General features: G+C 53.6%; 1 protein-coding gene across 1 annotated transcript in view; it reads left to right on the forward strand.

Annotated features, from left to right (window-relative positions):
- The first annotated feature begins 12,990 nt into the window (after window positions 1-12,990).
- The window catches only part of HDAC5 (histone deacetylase 5), a 34,803-nt gene continuing 24,973 nt past the window's right edge, over window positions 12,991-22,820 (forward strand). The window contains exons 1-2 of the mRNA XM_082680062.1: window positions 12,991-13,123; window positions 18,533-18,743. Coding sequence (XP_082536188.1) covers window positions 18,722-18,743 — 22 coding nt within the window. The 5' untranslated portion in view covers window positions 12,991-13,123; window positions 18,533-18,721. The remainder of the gene's footprint in view (window positions 13,124-18,532; window positions 18,744-22,820) is intronic.

Consider the following 22,820-nt stretch of genomic DNA (forward strand, 5'->3'; position numbering starts at 1 on the left):
GGCTTCTCTCTAGTTGTGGCCCACAGGCTCTAGAGCACACGGGCTCAGTAGTTGCAGTGCGTGGGCTAAGTTGCCCTGAGGCATGTGGGATCTTATTTCCCCCACCAGAGATGAACCCGCATCCCCTGCACTGGAAGGCGGATTCTTTACCACTGGGCCACCAGGGAAGTCCCCATTATGTTGTTTTGCCTTAGAATTCCAACGAACTAGGTTCTTAACCTGGGGATTTAGGGAATATGAATCCCTTATAATTGCCCAAAACATCATGCGCCTATGCACATATGCCTTATTCTGAAAGAAAATCATGGCTTTTATTACATTTTCATGGGTCAGAAGGCTTTGCCTTGCACTGTCTCAGGACCAGGATACACCTTAACCCCTCATCCCCCTCCATCCCTTATCTTGTCTGGATGCCTTACATTCTACATCAGGCCTTACCTTCTCCTGCCTGGGCTATCGCCATCCATAGCCTCCTGCATGGTCTCCCTAGTCCAAACTCTCCTCCTTTCTGTCCACTCTTTGAACATGCAAATGGCATACTATTTTTCCACTGTAAAAATTCTTCAATCCCTCCCAGTCACCTGAGGATGACATATAAAATCCCCAAGGACTACAATGCCCTGACATCTGATCCCCTGCCCTATCTCATCTCTCAACCAATATCCCAGTCAATACCAATCCCTTTCCACCCCACTCATTCTTCATGCCTCATGTCACATGCTGCCTCCTCCAAGAAGCCTTCCTTGACTGCCCCAGGCAGACCCAGGTTTCCTTCTTGGTTCCTTGCACTTGGGGGCTACCTCCATGATAGCTTAGGTCCCTTGTATGCCCTGTATTGCCTTCAAATTTCCCTGACACCTCCCTGCTGGCCTTTGAACTCTTTCAGGGCAATTGACCGTAGGGTTTCACTTTTGTGAGCCAGCACTTGGCATGGGACCTGGCACACAGAAGACACTCAGTAAGCGTTTGTTGAATGACCTAATGCCCTTTGTCAGAAGGGAGTGCAAAGGAGTCTAGGTAAATCCATGCTGACTTCCCTGTACAGTACCTGTACTTATTGGAAGCGGAGCCTCACCTTCTTAGACACAAGAGAAAGAACACCTGTATTTGTGTGTGTGTGGTGTGTGTGTGTGTATGTGTGTGTGTGTGTGTGTGTGTGTGTTTGGAGACAGCATGCTGCACTGCCTATGGAGTTAGGCAAATGTTGGTTCGTATTTGACCCTGCTGCTAACTGGCTGTGTGACCTTGACTAAGTTGCTTTCCCTCTCTGAACCTTAGTTGTCCCCTCTATGAAAATGGAATAATGCATCTTCCTCAAAGGGTTGCTGTGAGATTAAAGGAATTAATGCATTGAAATGGCTAACTCCATGCCTGGCACATTGGCAGCGGCTAAACAATGTGGGTTCCCTTCCCCCTCTACTTGAGTTTGCAAACCTGTGCTGAGATTTGTTATGGGAACCACAAGGCTTGAGTTTGTATCTATTTCAGCATATTTGCAAATGCATTTCTTCCTAATTTGTATTTTGACCGTATGAACAGTTGTATGCAATTCAGGGTGATGATGCGTGTTTATGTGTTTACGATTGTCTTGGTATGGACAGTGGCATACACTGGAAGTGTGTACACACACTGAGAGTTTTGTGTGGCTGTGTTGGTGGGTGGGTGTTGCATGTTGAATGAGCGTGTGGAATGTGTGTGGAATTAAGCGTGTGTTGTGTGCTACCTACGAGGGTGGGGGTCTGAGTGTATGGGAGTGGGGGAAGGGCTGGTCTGTTTGTGTGGCATTATGTGTGTGAAGGCTGTGTAGACCAGCACCGTCGCATAGAACTTTCTGCCTTGTCCAATAGAGTAGCTATTAATAAGAGCACATGTGGCTATTGAACACTTGAAGTGTGGCTGGTGAGATCGAGGAACTGAAGCTTTAATTGGATTTAATTTTAATTAATTTAAATGTAAATAGTCACAGGTAGACTATTGACAGAAACCTCAAACTTGTTCTCCACAGACCAAGTGATGTGCTTCTCCCTCCCTCTTATCATGGAAACCCATCCATCGCGTCCCGACCCCTGCAGGGAAATAGACCCGCTGGAGCCCCGCCCGCGCGTGTATGCGCGTGTGCGCGCGTGTGAGACGTACAGAGGGGGCTGCTACCGCCTCCCCCCAACCAGCTCCCCTCTCCACCCCCCGCAAGTCCCCAGGCGAGCAGTGAATCAGCCTGACAATGAGGTGAGTCATTCATGAACTGCTCTGGCCGACCCAGCAGGCGGGAAGCTAACGTCAGCCAGCCTCCCAGTCCTACCCCCCAACCCCCCGGTGGGATCGCTCAACCCCACGCACTGCAGATGTTGAAGAAACTGACGCGGGCGGATCAAGGCACTAAAGCTCATCTCCTTGGCCCCTCCCTTTGGTTTGCAATCCATTCATCCTCCAGCCCCTTTCTCCCCTCCGGTGGCATGTGAATCATCACAAGATCTACGCCTCCAGTCCAACACCCACCTCCCCCAAGCCTCTCGCGGATAGTCTTCTTCCCAGGTTGGGAGGTGGGGGCAAGGAGGCTGGACACCTGGTGGGGCGCCAAGGTCTGGCTTTGGACGGGAGGCTGACTCTCTCCGAACCGTGGGGGTGGGCGGGGCTCAGGGCAGGCTGCAGCCGGCTGGGTCTCTGCGAGCCGACCTCCAGCTTGCCTGGAGCACCAAGACCAACGGGGGTCAGCAGGGAAGGAGCTGGTGAAGCTTGCTGTCTGGAGCACCTGTGGCTGGTGGTGACGAGGGGATGGGGCAGGGCAGCAGCATTCCTCTGGTTTCCAGGGAGGTCCCACATAGTGTCTCCCCAGTACCTGACAATCTTCAGAACCTGGTAGATGCTCTCATCTGCCCTCCTCTACCTGTTCCCCCAACCCCCAGCCTGAAACCCACCACCCAGCATCAATCAGCCTTCTTCTCTTGGGCTGAATGTCACCTGGGCTTGGACAACTTGGTCCCACAGTGGTGTCCCTTACAGGGTCGGAAATAAATCATCAAACACCTTAAAAATGTGTAGACCCTTTGACAAAACAGCTCTACCTCTAAGAATTTATCCTAAGAAAATAAAAACTGATGTGTGCAAGGATTTAGCTACAAGAGGGTGCATCACATCATTATTTAAAATGGTGAAAAATTTGAAACAACCCAAATTTCCGTCAAAAAGGGATTGAATAAAGAAACTGGTAAAACAACACAATGGAATGCTGTGCAACCTTTAAAAATGATGTTGTGGAAGAAGATTTGATGCCATGGGAATATTTTCATGATGTATTACATTAAAAAATTAGTAAGATATTGTATACTGTGTGATATAATTTTTCTTTTTTTAAAATTTATTTATTTACTTTATTTATTTATTTTTGGCTGTGTTGGCTCTTCGTTGCTGCGTGCGGGCTTTCTGTAGTTGCAGCGAATGGGGGCTACTCTTCGTTGTGGTGTGCAGGCTTCTTATTGTGGTGGCTTCTCTTGTTGCAGAGCACGGGCTCTAGGCACGCGGGCTTCACTAGTTGTGGCTCGCAGGCTCTAGAGGGCAGGCTCAGTAGTTGTGGTGCACGGGCTTAGTTGCTTGGCGGCATGTGGGATCTTCTTGAACTCATGTCCCCTGCATTGGCAGGTGGATTCTTAACCACTGCGCCACCAGGGAAGCCCATTTCTTGGAAAAATATGAACATAGGAAAAAGATTAGAAAAGCATTTACCCAATTACTAATAATTGTTCTCATTGAATTATGCACTTAGGAGTGATTTTATTTTCTTCTTTGTACTTCTCTAATCTCCCTCTACATTAAGAGTTTGTGATTTTGGGGACCTCCCTGGCGGTCCCGTGGTTAAGACTCTGCGCTTCCACTGCAAGGGGACATGGGTTCGATCCCTGGTGGGGGAACTAAGATCCTGCATGCTGCTCCATGCGGCCAAAAAAAAAAAAAAAAAAAAAAAATTAAATAAGAAAAAAGAGTTTGTGACATTTTACAACAGAAAAAAATAATTATTAAATATTTTAAAAAGCCATTTGTGAGGGTGGTAATGGGAATTAACTGTAAATGGGCATTTTATTGGGTGATGAAAATGTTTTAAAATTGGATTATGTGATGGTGGTAGAAATTGGTAAATTTACTAAAAAAATGTTGAATTGTATCCTTAAAATGGGTAACTTTTTGTTTAAAAACTCTTAACTCTTAACAAAAGCCATTTGCTGGGCTGTCTTCCAACCTGAACTTGAGGTCTAGGAGTAGGGATGCCAGATAAAATATAAGACACCCACTTAAATTTGAGTTTCAGATAAGGAATAATTTTAAAATATAAGTATAAAAATAAATAAGTTTAAAAAAGTCAGGAGCTCTTTATGTAAGTATACAAAATTATTCCTTGTTCATCTGAAATGTAAATTTAACTGGGAATCCTCCCCCAACTCCCATCCCGCCCCCCAATTCTGGCAACCTTAATCTGGAATCCTTGTTCCTACAGCATCCCTGGGGCAGAGAAACAGACCTGGGGGTGGACATCTGGGCTTGCACCTCCACCCACCCCTAGGGCAATTCTATAGATACTAAGTCTGGGAGAGTGGGATGGGGATCTCAGGAGTTGGAAACGGCAAGGTGAGAGAGGGTGGGGCAGAGATCATTTCCAGTGTAGAAGGTGAGTTCCTTGCTCAGGGAATGGGAGTGGCCGGAGCATTACAGCTGGCCCTGAACCAAGGGGTGGTAACACCAAGGCTGGAGGTGAGGGTCGGGCTTACCCTTTGCCATGCCCTGTGCTAGCTCTTCACACAGGTACCCCACATCCTGCTCTAGCAACCCAGGGAGGAGGAGGTCATTGTCCTTTCTTATGAGTGAGGAAATTCTAAGAGATTAAGTAAATTTCCAAGTTCACATAGCTGGTAAGTGGCAGAGCATCAATTCAGGTCTAGGTCTTTACCCTTTCATTGGGGCTGGGTCTGGGCTCTGATAACCTGGGGTCAGATCCTTGTATCCTTACTTACTGAGTCTGCCACTTTCAGCAAGTTCCTTAAGTCTCCTGAGCCTCAGATCCTTCATCTTTAAAGTGGGGGCAATAATAATAACAACAACAATAATAATAATAGCAACAGGACACTCATCTTGTGGAGTTGGGAGGATGAAGTGAAATGGTGCAGGTAAAGTCTGTTGCCTGCTGCTCCGTCTGTCTGCTGGGCAGGACGAGTCCTCAGTGGGTGTGCTAGAGAGGCCCTACTGCTTGAGGATGATGGAATGTCCTTTCCAGACATGTAAATCAAGGCCTCCTCATTGGGGGGTCCTGGCTCCGCAAGGAGTTCCCAGGAGAAAGATGACACCGCGATGTCTCTGCATATTCGGGGGAGACCCTTCAAACCTGGGGAGACCTCATCTGGCACTGTACCCACAGAGCCTGGGTTCTGCCTTGGTCCTGACACTTACTGATTGCTTAACCTCACTGGGCCTCTGTCTCCTTATCTATAAGATGGAATAGCATCTACCTTGTAGAATTGTGAGAATGGTAATACACGTGACAGGGCCTTTCAAAAGGAAGTTGCTCAATAAATGTTTAGCAGAAAGGGGGCAAAATGTATGTCAGGACTTCCCTGGTGGCTCAGTGGTTAAGAATCTGCCTGCCAATGCAGGGGACACAGGTTCGATCCCTGGTCCGGGAAGATCCCACGTGCCGCGGAGCAATTTAGCCTGCGTGCCCCAACTCCTGAGCCTGCGCTGTAGAGCCCACGTGCCACAACTACTGAAGCCCGCGTACCTAGAGCCCATGATCCGCAACAAGAGAAGCCATCTCAATGAGAAGCCCGTGCACCACAACGAAGAGTAGCCCCTGTTCACCGCAACTAGAGAAGGCCCGTGTGCAGCACAAAGACCCAGTGCAGCCAACAAAACAAAACAAAACAAAATTTTGTCAACCAAAGACGACTTGCTGGAGGGACACAAATTGGGCCAGTTTGGTGTGGCTGTGGCCCATGCCCCTCCGTGTAGCATCAGTCCATTGTGTCTTGTTCTCTATGGTTTCATGACCTCAGGGCCAAGAGGGCCTTCCAGAATCACAGTGTCCAAACCTCCGATCACAGAGGGGAAACTGAGGCTCAGAGGGGGCAAATGATTTGCCTGAGCCTCTATAGGCAGAGCTGGCCTGTGTCTCCCAGGTTCCCTCCTTCACCACTGCTTCACTCTGCTTCTTGGGGCTCTGTTGTTTCCACAGGATCATAAGGTCCCAGAGGGCAGGCACATTTGCACCCTCTGTCCGCTCCCCGACGTGCACACCCCACCCAGAGAAGATGCCCTGGAGGGACCTGCAGACATTTGGAATGTGACTGGCCATAACCGCCCTTGCACTGTTGTGCTCATGTGGCCTTGACTCCTCAGCGGGCAGGCAGGAACCCCGTATAGTCCAGGAAATCCTGGACCTCACTTCCAGGTCCCAGCAGGGCGGTGGGGGAGACCGTAGGTTTCCTTTTCAGCTACAGTCCCCTGGGCCTCCTGCTCTTCTTGCTGCTAGAGGGGTAAGAAGCCTCCGTGTGGGTCACTCTGGGTCCTGGCGGGTAGCGGGGGTGGAGTTAGGCTGAGAAGCTTTTTCCCACCTCTGTCCCAGGCCTCCTGGTCACCTGCTGTCCTTTAGCAGGTAGCTCGCTGCTATGCGAGGCTCTTGGTCGATATACTGGCAGCTTTTTTCTGCTTTCTCTCTCTACATAACATATATATTAAAGGTACCATGACAAATGGTGGTAGCTGCACCCAGAATTGTCTTTATTTTTATTATTATTTTTTTTTATTTTTATTTTTTTGCAGTACGCGGGCCTCTCACTGCTGTGGCCTCTCCCGTTGCGGAGCACAGGCTCCGGACGCGCAGGCTCAGCGGCCATGGCTCACGGGCCCAGCCGCTCCGCGGCATGTGGGATCTTCCCGGACCGGGGCACGAACCCGCGTCCCCTGCATCGGCAGGCGGACTCCCAACCACTGCGCCACCAGGGAAGCCCTGTCTTTATTTTTAAACAAATTCACAGCTTGTTCCAGGAGCCACAGCGCTGGCTTTCTCAAGGCTCGGCCATTGCCGAGTGAAGAGACGGTGACCGGCTTCCAATCTCTGGCCCAGGAAGGTAGGAGGTAGGAGGCCTGGGAAAGGACAGAAAGTGTCGAGGGCTAGGTAAGGCTTTCAGGTGAGGAATGACTGAGGCCCTCTCCTCTAGCCACTTGTTTTGTTTTTGGTTTTTTAGAGCTACAGCTGTAGAATCGTTAGCTCACAGAGCTGGAAAAATCCTCAGAAGTCATCCGTTCAATTATACCATTTTACAGATGAGCAAAGTGAGGTCCAGGGGGTAGCAGCCTTCCCAGGCACCTGTATGTTGCTCTTCTTCCAAACATCTCAAATAGTCAAGCGTGACTATATCCTGGATGCTGGCCTGAAACAGGTTTCCTTCTGCCCCAAGCCTGGAGGAGGGGGTCCTGGGAGGAAGGCAGGAGAGGGAGGGGAGGAGGAAACTGTTTTTCCATCTTTCCTTTTCAACTTCACCTGTTGGACCCTCCAGAAATGTCTCCAGCTGGAAGGAAGAAAATCCAGTCCAACCCTCTCATCCTACAGGTAAAGAAACAGAGGCCCACGGAGAGGAAGGGACTTGTCCAGGATCACGCTCAGGCATCCTGGGGGCAGTTTTCATTACACTCTGCATAGCTCAGTCCTCAGTGACACTCCTTTGCTTTGTGCCTTGGGGCACATGAATGGTTTGCCCTGAAATAAACTCTCTTGACTCTTGAATGTATTGTAAACCGCCCACGGGCAGGACTGAACCTTAAAGCAAGCTGAAGGAATGAAGGTCCGGCCTAAACTTCGAAGCCTAGCACTACGTTGGATGTTGTCATCACATCTAATTTGGGATTCTCAGAGGGTCGGGACTGAAAGGAACCTTGGAGAACAGAAGTCCAGTCCTGTTCCCCAGATAAGGACACCAAGGCCCAGATGGACTCATCCAATAGCACACCCGGATGGAGCTGATCCTAGGACCTAGGTTTTCTCATCTCCTGTCCTGTTTTCTTATTTATTTATTTATTTTTGCAGTCCCCAAAGTACCTAGTATTGTGCTAGCCTGATAATTTTTCAATGAGCTCCATGAATTCTTGCTGAATGGACTAGAAACAACATGCCTCTATGTACAAGTTGCCCTTGGTAATTGATAAAAGCTTTAAAGAATGCGTATTTCCTTTGATAAATATCCAGTAAATCCGTGTTGCATGAGTTTATCAGCTCAGTTCTTCCTTGTTCTATATTAAATATTTTCCACCCGAGGCTGTATTTAGGCACAGCTGGACTATTTCCACACCAGGCACCCTTTGGAGACCGGCAGGGCCACCTAAAAAGTGTTGCTCCACCGGGGACCAGAGCTGTGGGCTGGACCACTCTGACAAGGGCCACCCCAGAGCCTCTGGAATTCTATCCATGGATCTGAGGCTTTCTATCCCAGGAGAGATTCTGGGTGAGAGTTTGCAGGTAAGAGCACATTGGCACTGGGTGCCCTGTCTGTTCCCCAGGTAATGCTAACTTTATTATTATTTATTTTTATTCATTTATTTATTTATCTATTTTTGGCTTCATTGGGTCTTCATTGCTGCACACAGGCTCTCTCTAGTTGCGGCGAGCAGGGGCCACAGTGCGTGGGCTTCTCAATGCGGTGGCTTCTCCTGCTGTGGAGCACGGGCTCCAGGCGCGTGGGCTCAGTAGTTGTGGCGCGTGGGCTCAGTAGTTGCTCCGCGGCATGCGGGATCCTCCCGGTCCAGGGATTGAACCCGTGTACCCTGCACTGGCAGGTGGACTCCCAACCACTGCACCACCAGGGAAGTCCTTAGTGCTAACTTTAGACGCTGTGTGAGCGAGAGGGATGTGGAGGGACATGGGTGTAGCTGTTAGTTCCGCAGCATTCACCGAGCAGGGAGGAAGAGCAGGGAGGAAGGTTGCTCTCTGTCCTGCTCCAAGAACTGGCCAGGACATCGCTCATGATTTTAGACAGGAGTAGCCGCTCCCAGAGCCCCTGGCACTGCTGCTCACCACTCCTCGTTTTTCTCCCCAGCCCTGATGCCTCCTTCTCAAAGTCCAATGGTGCTGCCAACCTGTCAGGCTATAGGTTAAACACCTGGCTCTCCTCCGAGATTGATTTCCTTCTACCAAGAGGCCAAATTCACCACTGGGTCCCAGGGTCAGAAGTTTTCCCATCAGCTACTAGATCCCATCTGCCCGATCATTCTAAATTGGGAAACTGAGGCACTGGTTAAGGAGACAACCCCGTGACTCCTGTTTCCATGGTGAATGGTCCTGGCAATGGCCCACCCGAGGGACTCATAACAAAAGATAGTTTTATTCTCTGTGAGAGACCCTAAGATCCTTAAAGGCAGTTTCATCTCTATATCTCCAGCACCTACCGTTTGTGCTCAAGAAACGTAAGAAGAATTCATGTGGAATTATTTAACCCCACTTACCAGAGAAGGAAAAATCTGAAGGCTCATCAGGGCCCCATATGGTGAATTCTCCTAACTTCTGGGGCATTTGGCCATGGCGGGGACAAGGTGTTGATCTCAGAAACCTACAGAGAACAGGGCTGGAGAGCCGGGCTTGGGAGCCCAGCTGCCCCAGGCCCTTTTCCTAGTATTTGGTGGGACAGCCAGAGAGACGTGGGTTTCAATCCTAGTTCTTGCTTGCATGAACTCTGTGACTGGGCAAGTTATTTAGCTTCTCTGAGCCTCAGTCCCTTCCTCTGCGGAATGGAAAGGGCCTGGCCATAAGACAGTTACTGACATCTATCATACCACATGGGGAGATTCTTCCCCATGTCCTGAGATCTTGAGAGAAGAAATTCCAGAGTCTTCAATGTCCCTGAAACTTTATCTGCTATATGTCAGGTGATGTGCTAGGTGCTGGAAAGGCAACAAAATATATATGATCTTACGGCTTTTCTCAAGTGGCTCGTACTCTGCTCGGGGAGGTAAAATACATGCACTGAAAAAGCAAAATCCCAACCCAACCTAACCACCCAAGAGACATCATAAGATTGCACAAGAATAACGGGAAATGGGTGGCGCCATCATTACAGGATAGAGGCAAGAAGACCCCTGTCTTGGAGTGACACAGGATGACTTTGTTGGGGTGGCCTTTCTGCTCAGAGTCCACAGTCAAAAAGTGCTTATCAAAAAAAAAAAGTGCTTATCCTGGCTAAGTCACTTAACACTCATTAGGGGAAGAGATGCCATATGCCATAAATAGATGTATAGTTACAAATTGTTATCAGCATCAGTGAAAGCATATGTGGGCTTCCCTGGTGGCGCAGTGGATAAGAATCCGCCTGCCAATGCAGGGGGCACGGGTTTGATCCCTGGTCTGGGAAGATCCCACATGCCGCGGAGCAACTAAGTCTGTGAGCCACAACTACTGAGCCCGCGTGCCACAACTACTGAAGCCCGCGTGCCTAGAGCCCGTGCTCCACAACAAGAGAAGCCACCTCAGTGAGAAGCACGCACACCACGACAAAGAATAGCCCCCACCCTCCACAGCTAGAGAAAGCCCACGCAGCAATGAAGACCCAACGCAGCCAAAAATAAATAGATAAATATTTTTTTAAAAAGGAAAGCACATGTAACAAGAGGATCTTATTTAATCAAAGGACCAAGGAAGACCTCTTATAGAAAGTGATGTTTTTTTGGATCACGCCCTTGCAGCTTGTGGGATCTTGGTTCCCTGACCAGGGATTGAACCCAGGCCCTTGGCAGTGAAAGTGCAGAGTCCTAAGAAGTGATATTTAGTTGAGCTCTATGGATGAGTAAGAGCTCGGCAAAGAGAAGAGGGGAAGGGAGCATTCCAGAAAGAAAAAACAGCCTGTGCAAAGGTCCTGGGGAGCAAGGGACACACTATTCACGGACATGAGAGAAAGCCACGATGGCTGGAGTATAGAGAGCTAAGGGAAGTGAGGTGAGGTGGGACCAGATCATGTAGAAGCTTCTAGGCTGTTTTTTATCCAAGTATGAGGAGAAGTATGACCAGCTGCAGCAAAATTCCCTGTGGTACTTACTAAAAATGAAGATTCTAGGCCCATCCCCATCCCCGTCAGTGGGGTTCCGGAATCAGCATTTTGAACATGTTCCTTAGGTAATTTGTGAGTACCCTAAAGTTTGAAAACCACTCTTCTGGGACAGATACAGATTTCGGTGACAAAATTGGAAAAGTTTTAAGCCCTCCCTTGATTAGATTTGTGTTCTAAAAAGGTCATTCTGACTTTGGGAGAAGGCTGGGATGGATGTGGGGAGTGGACTGGTTGGGGAGGCAGCTATAATATCTCAGGTGAGGCATGATTTGGCTTCAGAAAAGGGGTGGGGATGAAGACAGGTGGGACCTACTCATGAGATACTTTGTAGCAAGAACCTTTATCATTTATTACAGAACATTGGGCTTCCCTGATGGCGCAGTGGTTAAGAATCCGCCTGCCAGTGCAGGGGACACAGATTCAAGTCCTGGTCTGGGAGGATCCCACATGCTGCGGAACAACTGAGCCCGTGCACCACAACTACTGAGCCTGCACTCTAGAGCCTGCAAGCCACAACTACTGAGCCTATGTGCTGCAGCTACTGAGGTCCGCAAGCCTAGAGCCCGTGCTCCGCAACAAGAGAAGCCACCGCAGTGAGAAGCCCGCAGTGAGAAGCCCGCGCACCGCAATGAAGAGTAGCCCCTACTCACCGCAACCAGAGAAAGCCCGCACACAGCACCGAAGACCCAGTGCAGCCAAAAATAAATAAATAAATTTATTACAGAAACATTTATATATTCACTTTTTCCGATCAGATAAGTAACACATGATAGTTGCAAAATTTCAGCTATACAGAAACAGATAAAGAGGAAAGCAAAGGTAAATATTTTGCATATATTCTTATAGGCTTTTTGATATACAAACATATTCAGACATATGGATCTAGTTTTTTGTTGTTTATAATAATGGAACAATTCTGTAGTACTTGTTTGAGTTCTGATTTTCAAGAGAACCATATACCTTGAGCACCTTTTCAGGTCACTATGGACGTATCATCTTAAATGTCTGGATCTGGATGGTATTCCTCTGAATGGATGTGCCTTGGTTTACTGCCAATCCCCTACCGATGGATAGTTAGGTTGCTTCCAACTTTTCACATCATTAGAAGCGATCTCTTTCCTTCTATACTCAGTTTTGAACACAACAATATTTATTTCCTTAGAATACATTTTCGTTAGTGGAATTACCGGGTCACGACAAACCACCTAGGTTCTATCACACGTACTCGTATTGTGTTCTAAGGGGAGCTGTAGAAGAGGATAGCGCCGAAGCCAGGGACCGGAAGTCTTCCCTTTGAAGGCCTTGGACTGTTACTACATTACAGCTCTACCCTGGCCTTTCCCATTCTTTTTTTTTTTTTTTTCTTTTTTTTTGCTTGGCACACATTTAGCGTGTGCGGTCGGAACTGGCGGGTTCGAGACTTGTCTCAGACATCCACCCCCAGCCTGGACCCCTAGCTGGGGCCTCCACGGCCCTCTCAGCCCCTAGGAATCCATCCCCAGTTCCCCTCCCCCACCGCGGGAGGGCGTGTTAGGGAGCCGCTTAGGCAGGCAACGATTGCACCATCCACGGTTTGAAAAGGAAGTGGAGGAAGCTCAGGCAGGAAAATCGTGCATCCCAAACGCCAAGCCCCCAGCAGCCAGGCCCGTAAGCCTGCAGCGCTCCTTCAACCGCTACTCCCAGGGCTCCGATCCCTTGCCTTCCTTCCCCTCCCCAGCCCAACTCTTTGCTGGGTACTGGCCCTTTTAGAAGCTGTCACGGTGGCGCTGTTGGCCCCGCCCGGCGGGGAGGGCCAAGAAGGAGGGGAGGGGTTGCTGGTGGCTGAAGCTGGGGGTGGGGGTGTGTGTGGGGGGGTGGTCTGGGTCTATTTTTAGCTCCGGGTCGAGTCACGTGACGGCAGTGACGTCTCGAATGTTGTTGTTGGTGGCGGCGGCGAGCGGAGCCGGAGGAGCCGCCGCAAAGATGGAGGAGCCGTCGAGGAGGTGCTGCCGCTGCTGCCGCCGCCGCTGCTGCCGCCGCCGCCCGCGAAGCCGGAGCTCGAGCCGCAGGGGGTGAGCGCGCCCCACCAGCCCCGATCCCATCTCCCCCAGGCTCCCCGGACTCGACGCGGCGCCCCCTCCTCCCGCCGTCGCTGCCCGCGGGCTCCCCGAGCGCGCGTCGCGCTCCGCGCCCCCCTTCCTCCCTCCCGGCGCCCGGGTGCCAGTAGGCGCCCCCCGGGAGCATCGCCAGCCGGTAGCCGGGCCTCTGGGTTACTGCGCGCGCCCCTCCCCGCCCCTCCCAGGCAGGGGCGCCTTCCCTGCAGGTAAGGGAGGGGCCCGTCTTCCCGCTACCTACACCCCCAGATGGCCGGGAGACCGGCCGGGGATGTCTGATTTGCCCTCTCCCGGGAGGCGCGTGGTGCGTTGCAGGGCGTTTTGAGCCCTGCACCCGGATTCTGTGCAAAGCCCTCTTCGCTGGACACCCTTTCTTGGTACTCTGAGATGAGGGGCGCTGCCCACCCCACAGCGCTTCTAGCCATACCTCAGAACGCATCCTTGATTTTGTGTCCTTGACATCCGTGCTTGAGGAGGGGGCCTGCGGGCCCACCTCACTTCTCTCTCCCATTATTCTCACCCCCTCCCCCGTGAGGCGTTACTGCGTTTGTTCCCACCCTCTTCTCCCGTCTGACACCCTGGAGCCAGAGGGAGAGAGCTAGGAGATGAAAGCTGCCCCCCTTCTTGTCTGGGGTGGAGGCCCCCCATTTTTCATCCTGGGTCTGTATCTCACAGAGAGAGGGACACTGCCTGTGCCTTTTAACTTGGGTAGGCTGCTTCCCCACCCCACCCTTCCCTGGGCCCCTGGGGAAGATGAGAATTGGCTGGGTGATAAGTAATTAATCTGGGAGTCTGGTTGTGGGGAGAGAAGAGGGGAAGGTGGGAGCACTCCGTTTGGGGGAGGAGGTGACCACCTGATATCCCCCATTGGCCTTCTGAGATGAGGTGTGTCCCTAAAGAGGAAGGGTAGCAGCTGCAGTTGCTCTTGGGGGTGCTGAAGAGACCCACCGTTCTGACAGTGACCACTGTGCTTCTGGGGCCTGGAATGAGCTTTGGCGACTGGGGGTGATGATGGTGGTGACTGGGTTCAGGGTCCAACTGGGAGGGAAGGAAGGAGCAGACCATAGGAACAAAAGGAGGCAGGGGGTGGGAGATCAGGAGTCTTAGCCAGAAGGACCCATGACCAGACTGCTTTGCAGGACTGGAGCCTGGAGCTGGGTCCTGCCCTGGGCCTCCTCAGGTTCAGAGGATGTAGGCAGGGAGGGTCCTCAGTTCGAGTTCCAGGCAACAGGGGCCCTGAGCCTATGCTGGCTGTTTAGGCGCTGGGCTGGGCTGGGCTGGGCTGGGGATGGTGGGTGAGCCATGTTGGGGGCTGCCTGCTTCTTCATTTCAGTCTTCCTTCCTTCCTCTTCCTCTTAAACACAAAGCTTGGGGAGCCCTTAGTTTGCCTCCTGCCCCTTCTCTTGAATCTTCTCTTTGCTCTATCTCCCCTTGGACTTGGATCTGGGCTATGTCCAGACAAGGCAGGGTGGGCGTCTCTGAGTTAGAGGGGTGGGCCCCTAGCGTCTCCACTGTATGCCGGGAATGTATGCCTGCCAGGGGCCAGAGAGACATACCAGGTGCAGTTTACTTGGGGGCAAGGATGGAGGACATGTTAGCTCCGTGCCAGCCTCCCCTTCCCAATATATCCTCCTCTGTGGCTGGATGGAGTAATCTGGGGGGGGGGGAGGGCAGCACTATCACATGCCCCACCCACTCTAAGTAGCTGCAGAGACAAAGGTTTGCATTCCCTTCCCTAGGGGTGGCATCTTAGCTGTGTGTTTAGAAATGGGGGCTGGGGCTGGGGGGTGGTGGTGTGGGGCGGGGAGTTTGTGTTTCTGCAGGGGGGAGGGGGCATCAGCTATAGGAGCTGGGGGGAGTGCAGTTGGTGCCGAAGTACCAGCTGCTCTTTAATAATTAATTCTTCCTACTCACATCCCTTTGAGGAGGGATGTCTGGAACACGGCATCAGGCTCAGCCAGCCTGCTGGAGGACGCACTCCTGTTGGTGGGGGGTGGGGGAGAGACGGCGAGGGGGTGCGGTTCTTGGCATTTTTGGAGCACTGTTGCTTGCTCATGAATGAAAACCTGATGCAGCCCGTGAGGGGGCCTATTGTAGCCGACTTTGGCTAATTAAACTTTCTCTGCCTTTCTTCTCCCCCACCCCACCTCACCCTAGCCTCGGCCCCAGCCATTTCTTGGATGGGGACTCTGTCTGGTAGTGCTGGTGAGGGGGTACCGTTCTGCGTGAGGTTTTAGGGCAAACAGACCCGGTCTTCTGCCCTTTGCCTCCGTCTTGCTCCTCCCTCCCCTCTCACCCCCCCCCACCCTTTTTCTTTTTCTAGAAATAGCAGCCTCGTCCATCTGGCTTGTGCAGATGCCTGGAGCTGCGTCTGAGCAGACAAACAGAGATGGGCCGATTGCAAAAATGAATTTGTCAGCCTGGTGCCTTTTTTCCTCCCCTGTTGCCCTCCCCCCTCCGTTAGTTTGGGCCCTGGACATCCAAGTCAGCCATCCCTCCTGGCTCTGATGTCTGCAGGCTTCTGGTGGGCCAGCTTGGGGGAAGGCACACGGCGATGGAAGCTTTTGGAGGCTGGGGAAAGCGATCAGCCGTGGCCACGGTCAGGAGGGGTCAAGATGAGAGTTCCTTTGTGCCTTGGGATGGGATGTCTGGGCTTGTAGCTTTCTGATGACGTCTTTGGGGCACATCTCATATCGTGAGCAGTCTCAGGCTCACAGGGTTTGGTTCAGACAGCTCACCTGGCTGCCTTGACCTGGGGACAGGTCCCCAGCCTCAGTGCTCAGGACTTGGGCCTGCCTCTAGCAGGGCTGGAGCTGGTGTGTTGGCAGAGCGGTTACCTGGTGGTGCTGGAGTTCAGCTTCCTTGAGGGACAAGATACCTGCAGGGCAGCACTGTGAACTTCTGGCCTTTGAGGCATTGCATCCTCCTCATGTCCCTCACTTGTCTGCCCTTCTGCCACCCTCTGCCAGAGTTTTTATTGCTTGCGAATGGAGCACGGGATATTCCCCTAGGGTTTTTGCCTTTCCTCCCCCGGCTTAGCCATGAGCTTGTAGGGTGAGATGCAGCAGGTTACCTGCCGTCCTGGCTGGAGGTGGGAAGTGGGTTTGGATCCTGGAGTGGGCCAGAGGTCTGACTGGAAGAGAGAGTTCTCAGGGGATGGGGCCAGGGCCCTGGGGTCTGCCTACTTGGGATGTCACGGAAGCCAGGCTGCTCACTGGTTTGGCAGCAAAGTGCCAGGAGCCACACAGCCCTTGGTCCCTGACTGCCCACCAAGACCTTCCTACAACAAATGGTCAGCAGTGAGTTTCTCTGGCCGAGGAGGCACCCAACAGCTCAGGTTTTAACCGTAAAGCTGCCCTTTCCCCTTGCATGGCCCTCCTTAGTCCAAAATCTCCACCTGTCCTGTCTGTCCACCTGTCCTGTCTGTCCTGATTAGACCGTGAATGCTGCTTTGTTTCCCAGGGAGGCTTGATGGGGGTGTTGGCAGACACTCTCCACAGGTGGATGGGGGTCCGGGGTCCTGCTGCATCCTGCAGGGTGGGCAGGAGTGCAGCCTAACAGAGTCCTGAGCCCCTCGGGAGTTCTAGGAGCCCCTCCCTTCCTCTTCTCCCCAGGGGGTGAGGAAGATGGGGGCTCAGGGGAGATCTTAACGCAGATTGTGTACCATGGAGGCTCTGCCCCTCCTGAGTGCCCTGTTGTGGAGGTTCCTTTCACTAAGGAGATGGGCTGGGGCACTCGGGCTGCTGGGAATCGTGGGAATTTCTGAACCTGTGTTCCCCAGCCCATGGGAAAGGGTGTGAGCAGGGCTGGACGCCAGCCCCGGGGTGGGCATGGGCTGAGCTGTTTGCCCACGCGGGCCCTGCCAGGGCACCAACAAGCCCACCTGCCGCCTTCCTGAGCTTGGCCCCGGTCCTGCGCAGCCTCTTTTGTCCTTGCCCTACACCTGTACCTGCTGGGAGCAATTCAGCCCCTTCTCTCTGCCTCCTCCCACCTCCCCATCGGAGTGCACCTTTCTCCAGCTACAGAGTCCAAACCCAGGGGGCAGCAGGCCTAGGAGGACTTGAGGTCTTCCTACTCTGTGCATGGCATACGTGTGTGCATGTCTGTGTGTATGTTCCTGTGTCCCTACCGTGGCTGACTCCTGCGCTCCTCGGCTCCAAATGGACCCCACGCCTGGCGATCCTTGAAAATGCAGAGCTTACCGAGAATTTATCCTGCCAGGAGGTGGGCTGTCCTGGGCTGGAGCTGAGTGTCTCTTCCTAGTTTGGGGAGCAGAGTTAGGGTTTAAATCTCAGCCTCATCGATCGCTTCCAGCTACCTCGATTTCACTGGGTGTTGGAGGGCCTGCCTTCATCTGGAAGAAAACGAATGAGATCGTGTCTAGGGTGGATCGTGGACTGTTTAGGGATGGGCCCAGGTGGGTGCGTGTGTAGTGTCTGAGGCTTGAGGACTAGCTGTGGGGCTGGAGCGAGGTGGGGAGCTGGAGAGGTGGGGACAGGTTGGCAAACTCATGGTCCTGCAATACGGGGACATCCTCTCTTACTGTATTGGCCTCAGCAGATGTACTGCTGGGCCTTTTGGTGCCTTTGTACAAACTGGAAAACGGTGTCCCTTATTCTGGGTGGATTTAGCCTGTGTAGCTTGGCAGGCAGAGCAAAGGCTGGATTTCAGACCTCGTTGCACAGGGCACAACCTATACAACACACACAAGGCCCTGGGCTTGGGCCTTGGACCCCCAGTCCAGAGGGCACCGGATGTGGGATGAATGTCTCTGTCTTTCGAAATTCTTGGAAACAGCATGGTTAATGGGTAGAGGAAAAGCAATTGTTGCCCTCTTTTTTCTGACCTGTTGTTGAATGGGGGAGACAAGACAGAAGCACATCACGTTTCCAGAGTTGGGTGGCACAAGGATCAGGGAGTAGGGAGAAGATGAGAGTCCCACCTCAGGCTGCTGGGGCTGGGATACCAGTCTCTCCCTTAAGTTCTGCGAGGGGCTCCAGGTCAGCCCTGCGTCTCCCCGCTGCCCTGGACAGAGTTCAGAAGCACTTTCCCTGCACTTTCTCCTTTGGTGAGCACCATCTCCCATGTCAGGCACCCTTGGGAGTCTGTGAGGTCTCCCCACCTGGCAGTGGACATTGTCACCTAAAAAAAGAATTTTGTTGTGGCTACTGTAGCCATTTCCCTTCCCTTGAGGGCTGACGTCCTCACCAATTAGAAAGAGAAGAAACCAGGGTCTGGTCCAGTTCTGTGCCCCTAGGCCCGTGGCCCTCCCTCTCTTCCCTAGGTGTAACTGACAAGCTCCAAGGTCTCCTTCGACTCTCAGATTCCAGAGTTGGGGACCTCTAACCCTGCTCCATCTCTCCCCAGGGATGCCGTTCTGAGTGCCTGACTGCCTCGCCCCGAAGGATGGCCTCGGATGGGCGTTAGAGGCACAGCGGCCCCGGGCTCCTGTCCCGTCCGTCTGTCTGTTATCGTCTGTCTCTCTTGACATCACCGCAGCTCCACCCCCTCCCGTCCCAGCCCCCAACGCCAGCTTCCTGCGGGCCCAGAGCCGGCATGAACTCTCCCACCGAGTCGGGTAAGAGCTGGGAGGCTGGAGAAGGCACCTGGGGTGGCTTTGGATGTAATGGGCTGTATGGGTATCCAGCCCAGGCCAGCTGCCCTTCAGGGTCTGAGCCGTAAGGGAACAAGGGGTGAGGAGTGGAGAAGCATCGTGAGAAAAGGACAGAGGCAAACCCAAAGTGATTGACCATGGGGTAGACCTGAGACTGATGGGTTGACGGTCCAGCCTGGCCCTGGGAGGGCATGGGTTCAACTCTGTCCCCAGGCCTGCCCTCTCAACTCGGGGGCCTTCAATTCCGTGCCACCCTGCCCTGTTCACCAAGACAGGCAGGGCTGAGGGGAATGTGTGCCCCTGAACCTCTGCAGGCGGTGCGGGGATGATGTTGGAAGAAGGTCCCTATGATAGCTGAACGTCCAGCTTCCTTTTCTGTGGTGGTGTCCTCTTCCTGGTGGAGTGTTTCTCTGTGTTCCATACTTTATTCTTACTGGAGCTTTGCAGGGCCTTCAGCCTTAGCCTATGTTGGGATATGTGGTATTGGGGTGGGCGTGCAGTGACATGTTGGCGGAGGAGACTCGGCTCTCTCCTTTGAGTCCAGGTAGACATGCCCTGGACATGGGAGAGTCCTAATTCGGGGTCTCTGAGGTTTCTTATTCCCCTCTGCTCGTGGGAGCCTGCCTGGTGCTTCCAGAAATAGTCTAGGGGTGGGACTCCAGGCAGCTTTGTGAACGGGTGGGTCTGGGTTCGTGCCCGTGAGGATGTGTCCAAATGGCCTGAGCTGGACCCTCAGGAGTGTCACAGGGGGGTCTTGGGTCAGCGTGGTCAGAGTAATAACTGCCTTCCCTCCTTGGCTGTCTCCTTCTGCATAGACTTAAAGGATCAGAGTCCATCTTGCTCAACTTTAACCCCCCCACACACAGGCCATCCGGTCACTTAACATCTTTTTCTGTAAGGGTGGGAGCTATTTCTCCTTCTTTAGAGATAGGGAAACTAGGGCCTAGAGACCAGAACCCACTTGCAGGATGGTACTGAAGCAGCAGCAGGGAGGCATGAAGGCCCCTTCGCCTCTCGTTCCCTGTCCTTGTCACTGTGCTGAATCTCATGCTTCCTGTTGTGAGGATCCCCTGCTGGCGACCTGTGGCCCTGACCACGGCCCCAGGGCTTCCAGCAGATTCGATTCAGGGAAGCCGAAGCTGGCGGGATTGCTTGGCTTTGGTCAAGGCTGTGCCCCCTCCCCTTTCCCTTTCCAGCATGACATACCCCGGGCACAGAGAGAGTAGAGAGCCAGCTGGAGGAGGCTGGGCTCCTGCGACTTACCAGGTCAGCTTTGCCGATGGGCCCCCTCCTGCAGGGTCTGTGGCTCCCCCTCAGGTCCTCCCGCCTCTGCCTGCCTCCATTCCCCCTGCAGGGGCTGTGCCAGGTGTTAGACGTGGAGAGGTCTGTGTGACTCTGGTGCTGGAGGGGGGCTGCCCTGACTTCCTGCTTCCTCCTCTGAGGTGGGGCTGGCGAAGGGAAGGAGAGGCCTGGTGGGTTCTCATCAACCCCTCGGCCATCTCAGCTGGACACTGCCCCTTGCAGGGTCAGTTGTGCCCGGCAGGGGTGGCAACCGCTCCCTTCCTCTGAGCTACTATGCTGACCTGTCCAGGAGCCACTTCCAGTCACACCGGGCCTGGGGTCTAACCCTTGGCCAAGGGAACAGGAGCCTCCCAGAGGCATCCGTTGGTGGCGTGGGGAGGACGTCTTCCAGCTTTGGGATTTTCTTCCCTTACAGTGAAAGGCTGAGGTAATCAGCCTCAGATAGATCAGGTCAGTGGGTTGCCTTTCCACATGCAGGTGGTCCGAGTCCCCCCTTGTAGCCACTGGTGCCAGGGCTGGCAGGGGCTGGAGGTATCCATCTGCGCTGAGCTGGGCCAGGAGGGGCCTCCAGAGTGGGGCCTATGGAATTGGCCGTGCCTCCTGGCTGGCTTTCCCGCTCCCCCCAGCAGGGGGAGATGCCGTCTTCTCGTGTTCAGGAAGGAGGGAGAAAGAGAGGGGGCCAGAGATTGGGAAGCTGGTTTTAGGACTGTGGCCAGACCTCAGAGCTGGGATCGTCGTCATTGTTCAGGGCAGCGCCCTGAAGTCTTTCCCACCGAGTTTTCCCGGGGCTCCGGGCCTGGCTCTCCCGCTTGTGGAGTTCCAGCTGCTCTGGCCCAGGGAGAGGGCCAGCCTCCACACAGCCTCCCCCTTCGAGGGGCCCAGCATCTGCCATTCCCAGAGCTCAGGGTGGCATCTGGGCTGGGGCTGCGGGTGTCCGGCGCCTGGCAGAAGCCTAAAAACCACATGCTTGGACTCCACGGAAGTCAAATGAAACCACGAATTGTAGCTGGATGTCCACATCCCGGGTAGACACCTCACAGGGCGCCCCAGGAAGAGCATGAGGCTGTGGGGCTGGGGATAGAGGTGGGGATGAGAACGGTTAGTACCCGGGGCCTGGGTGCCCCGGCCCCTGAGCACCTCCCACCCCGTCCCGAGACTCACTTCTCTCTCCTTAGGGCGCAGAATGGCAGGCCTGGGTGAGGGGCAGTTTCCCTCCATTTCTCTCAGTGCAGGAACTTCCCTGTTTGGAAAAGAAAAATAGAAGATGGTCCATCCCGGCCTTCATAGCAAACAAGTTAGTAAGAGAGCACATTCCGGGTGAGGGGTGGCAGGTAGAGATTTGGAGAGGTTTACTTCTGGGGCTCGCCCGTCCTCCCCAGGGAGTGGGAGCTGATCCAGTTACCTCTGGGCCGGGCTGAGGGCCAGCGTTTGACCTGATTTGCCTCTCCTGCAGTCTCGGGAGTACAGGCAGAGCCGCTGATGGGCTGCCCGCTTCCCTGAGGAGGCCACTGCCCGGGGGCTGGCTTCTCTTCAGGCAACGGGGGACTTGAGGAGCGAGGCTTTATTTTCATTTCTGCTCCCCTTAGTGGGACTGAAGGACTGACAGACTGTGCCCCTGGCCAGCCTGGGCCCACTCTGGTGCCCGCCCTGTCCTCCATGCTGTTGCTCAGAGGAGAGGGCAAGGGTGAGGCTCGAGCCAGTCTGGGGGGCGACAGGGCCCCAGGAGAGAAGGTGGCCAGGTTCCTTAGCCCCAGCTTGGGAGGGAGAGAAGCTTCATGACAACACCTGCTGGCCCAGCACCTCCCAGCTCGCTGCACACTTTCTCTCCTTCCCTTTCCTGGCTGCCCCCTCCTTTCTGGGTGACCAGAGAAACTGGGGCATAGGCGTGGGGTGGAGCCAGGAACCTCGGCGTCCCGCCTCCCAGCCTTGGGCTCTGCCTCTGAGCCCCCAGGGAAGGCGGAGAAAGTGGGTCAGAGTCGGCGTGGGGCGGGGGGTCTGGGAAGTGGACTCTGGTGTCCCTTCTCCACTTAGATGCCCCCCTGGCACACCTCTGTGCTCACTGTAGATCAGGATCTGCCCCACTCTCCCCTCCCCTGTCCCATCATTCCAGAGGGATTGAAGGCTTAGCACGGGACGTCCGGAGGAGGCAGGGTCAACCCTGAGGGGATGTGCAAGATGCCAAAGTAGGTGTTCACATTTTTCCCAGACTTGGTCTCAAATGAGAGGGTTCAGCCAGAACCTAGCATGGGACCTGGCGCATGGCAGCTCCTGGGCGATGCTGACGGGCTCCAGCATGACTGGGCTGCAAGGGCAGGAGAGAACCGGAGGGCAGGCAGGCCCTGTATCTCCAGGACCCCAGGGCAGCTGGCACCCCACACTCCATCTGGGGTGCTCCCCGGCCAGCCCTTGGCTTTTTCACTGTGCACAGAGCAGACTTTGCTTTTTTCTTTTCGGTCAGGCCCCCACTCCAGCCTCTTGAGCCCAGGAAGTGGGCGCCTTCGAGAGCTCAAGGAGCCACATTAGGTTCTCCTCCTCCAGGTTTAGAGGGTTAGGAGGCCTGAGCCCAGCCTTCAGGGGAGGGAGCAGAGTGAGCAAGGTCATTGCGGCACCAGGGAGGGGTCGGTGCCTGTTCCTAAAGAGGCTCCTGTAACCCACGCTTTGTGGGTGCTCTGTAAGGTTTGTGGGATGACACACGGGAGAGCTAGATGCGTGGGGATGGAGAAGAGACGTGAACCACAA

This window comes from Grampus griseus (genome assembly GCF_964374135.1).
Source record: "Grampus griseus genome assembly, chromosome: 20".
NCBI lineage: Eukaryota > Metazoa > Chordata > Mammalia > Artiodactyla > Delphinidae > Grampus > Grampus griseus.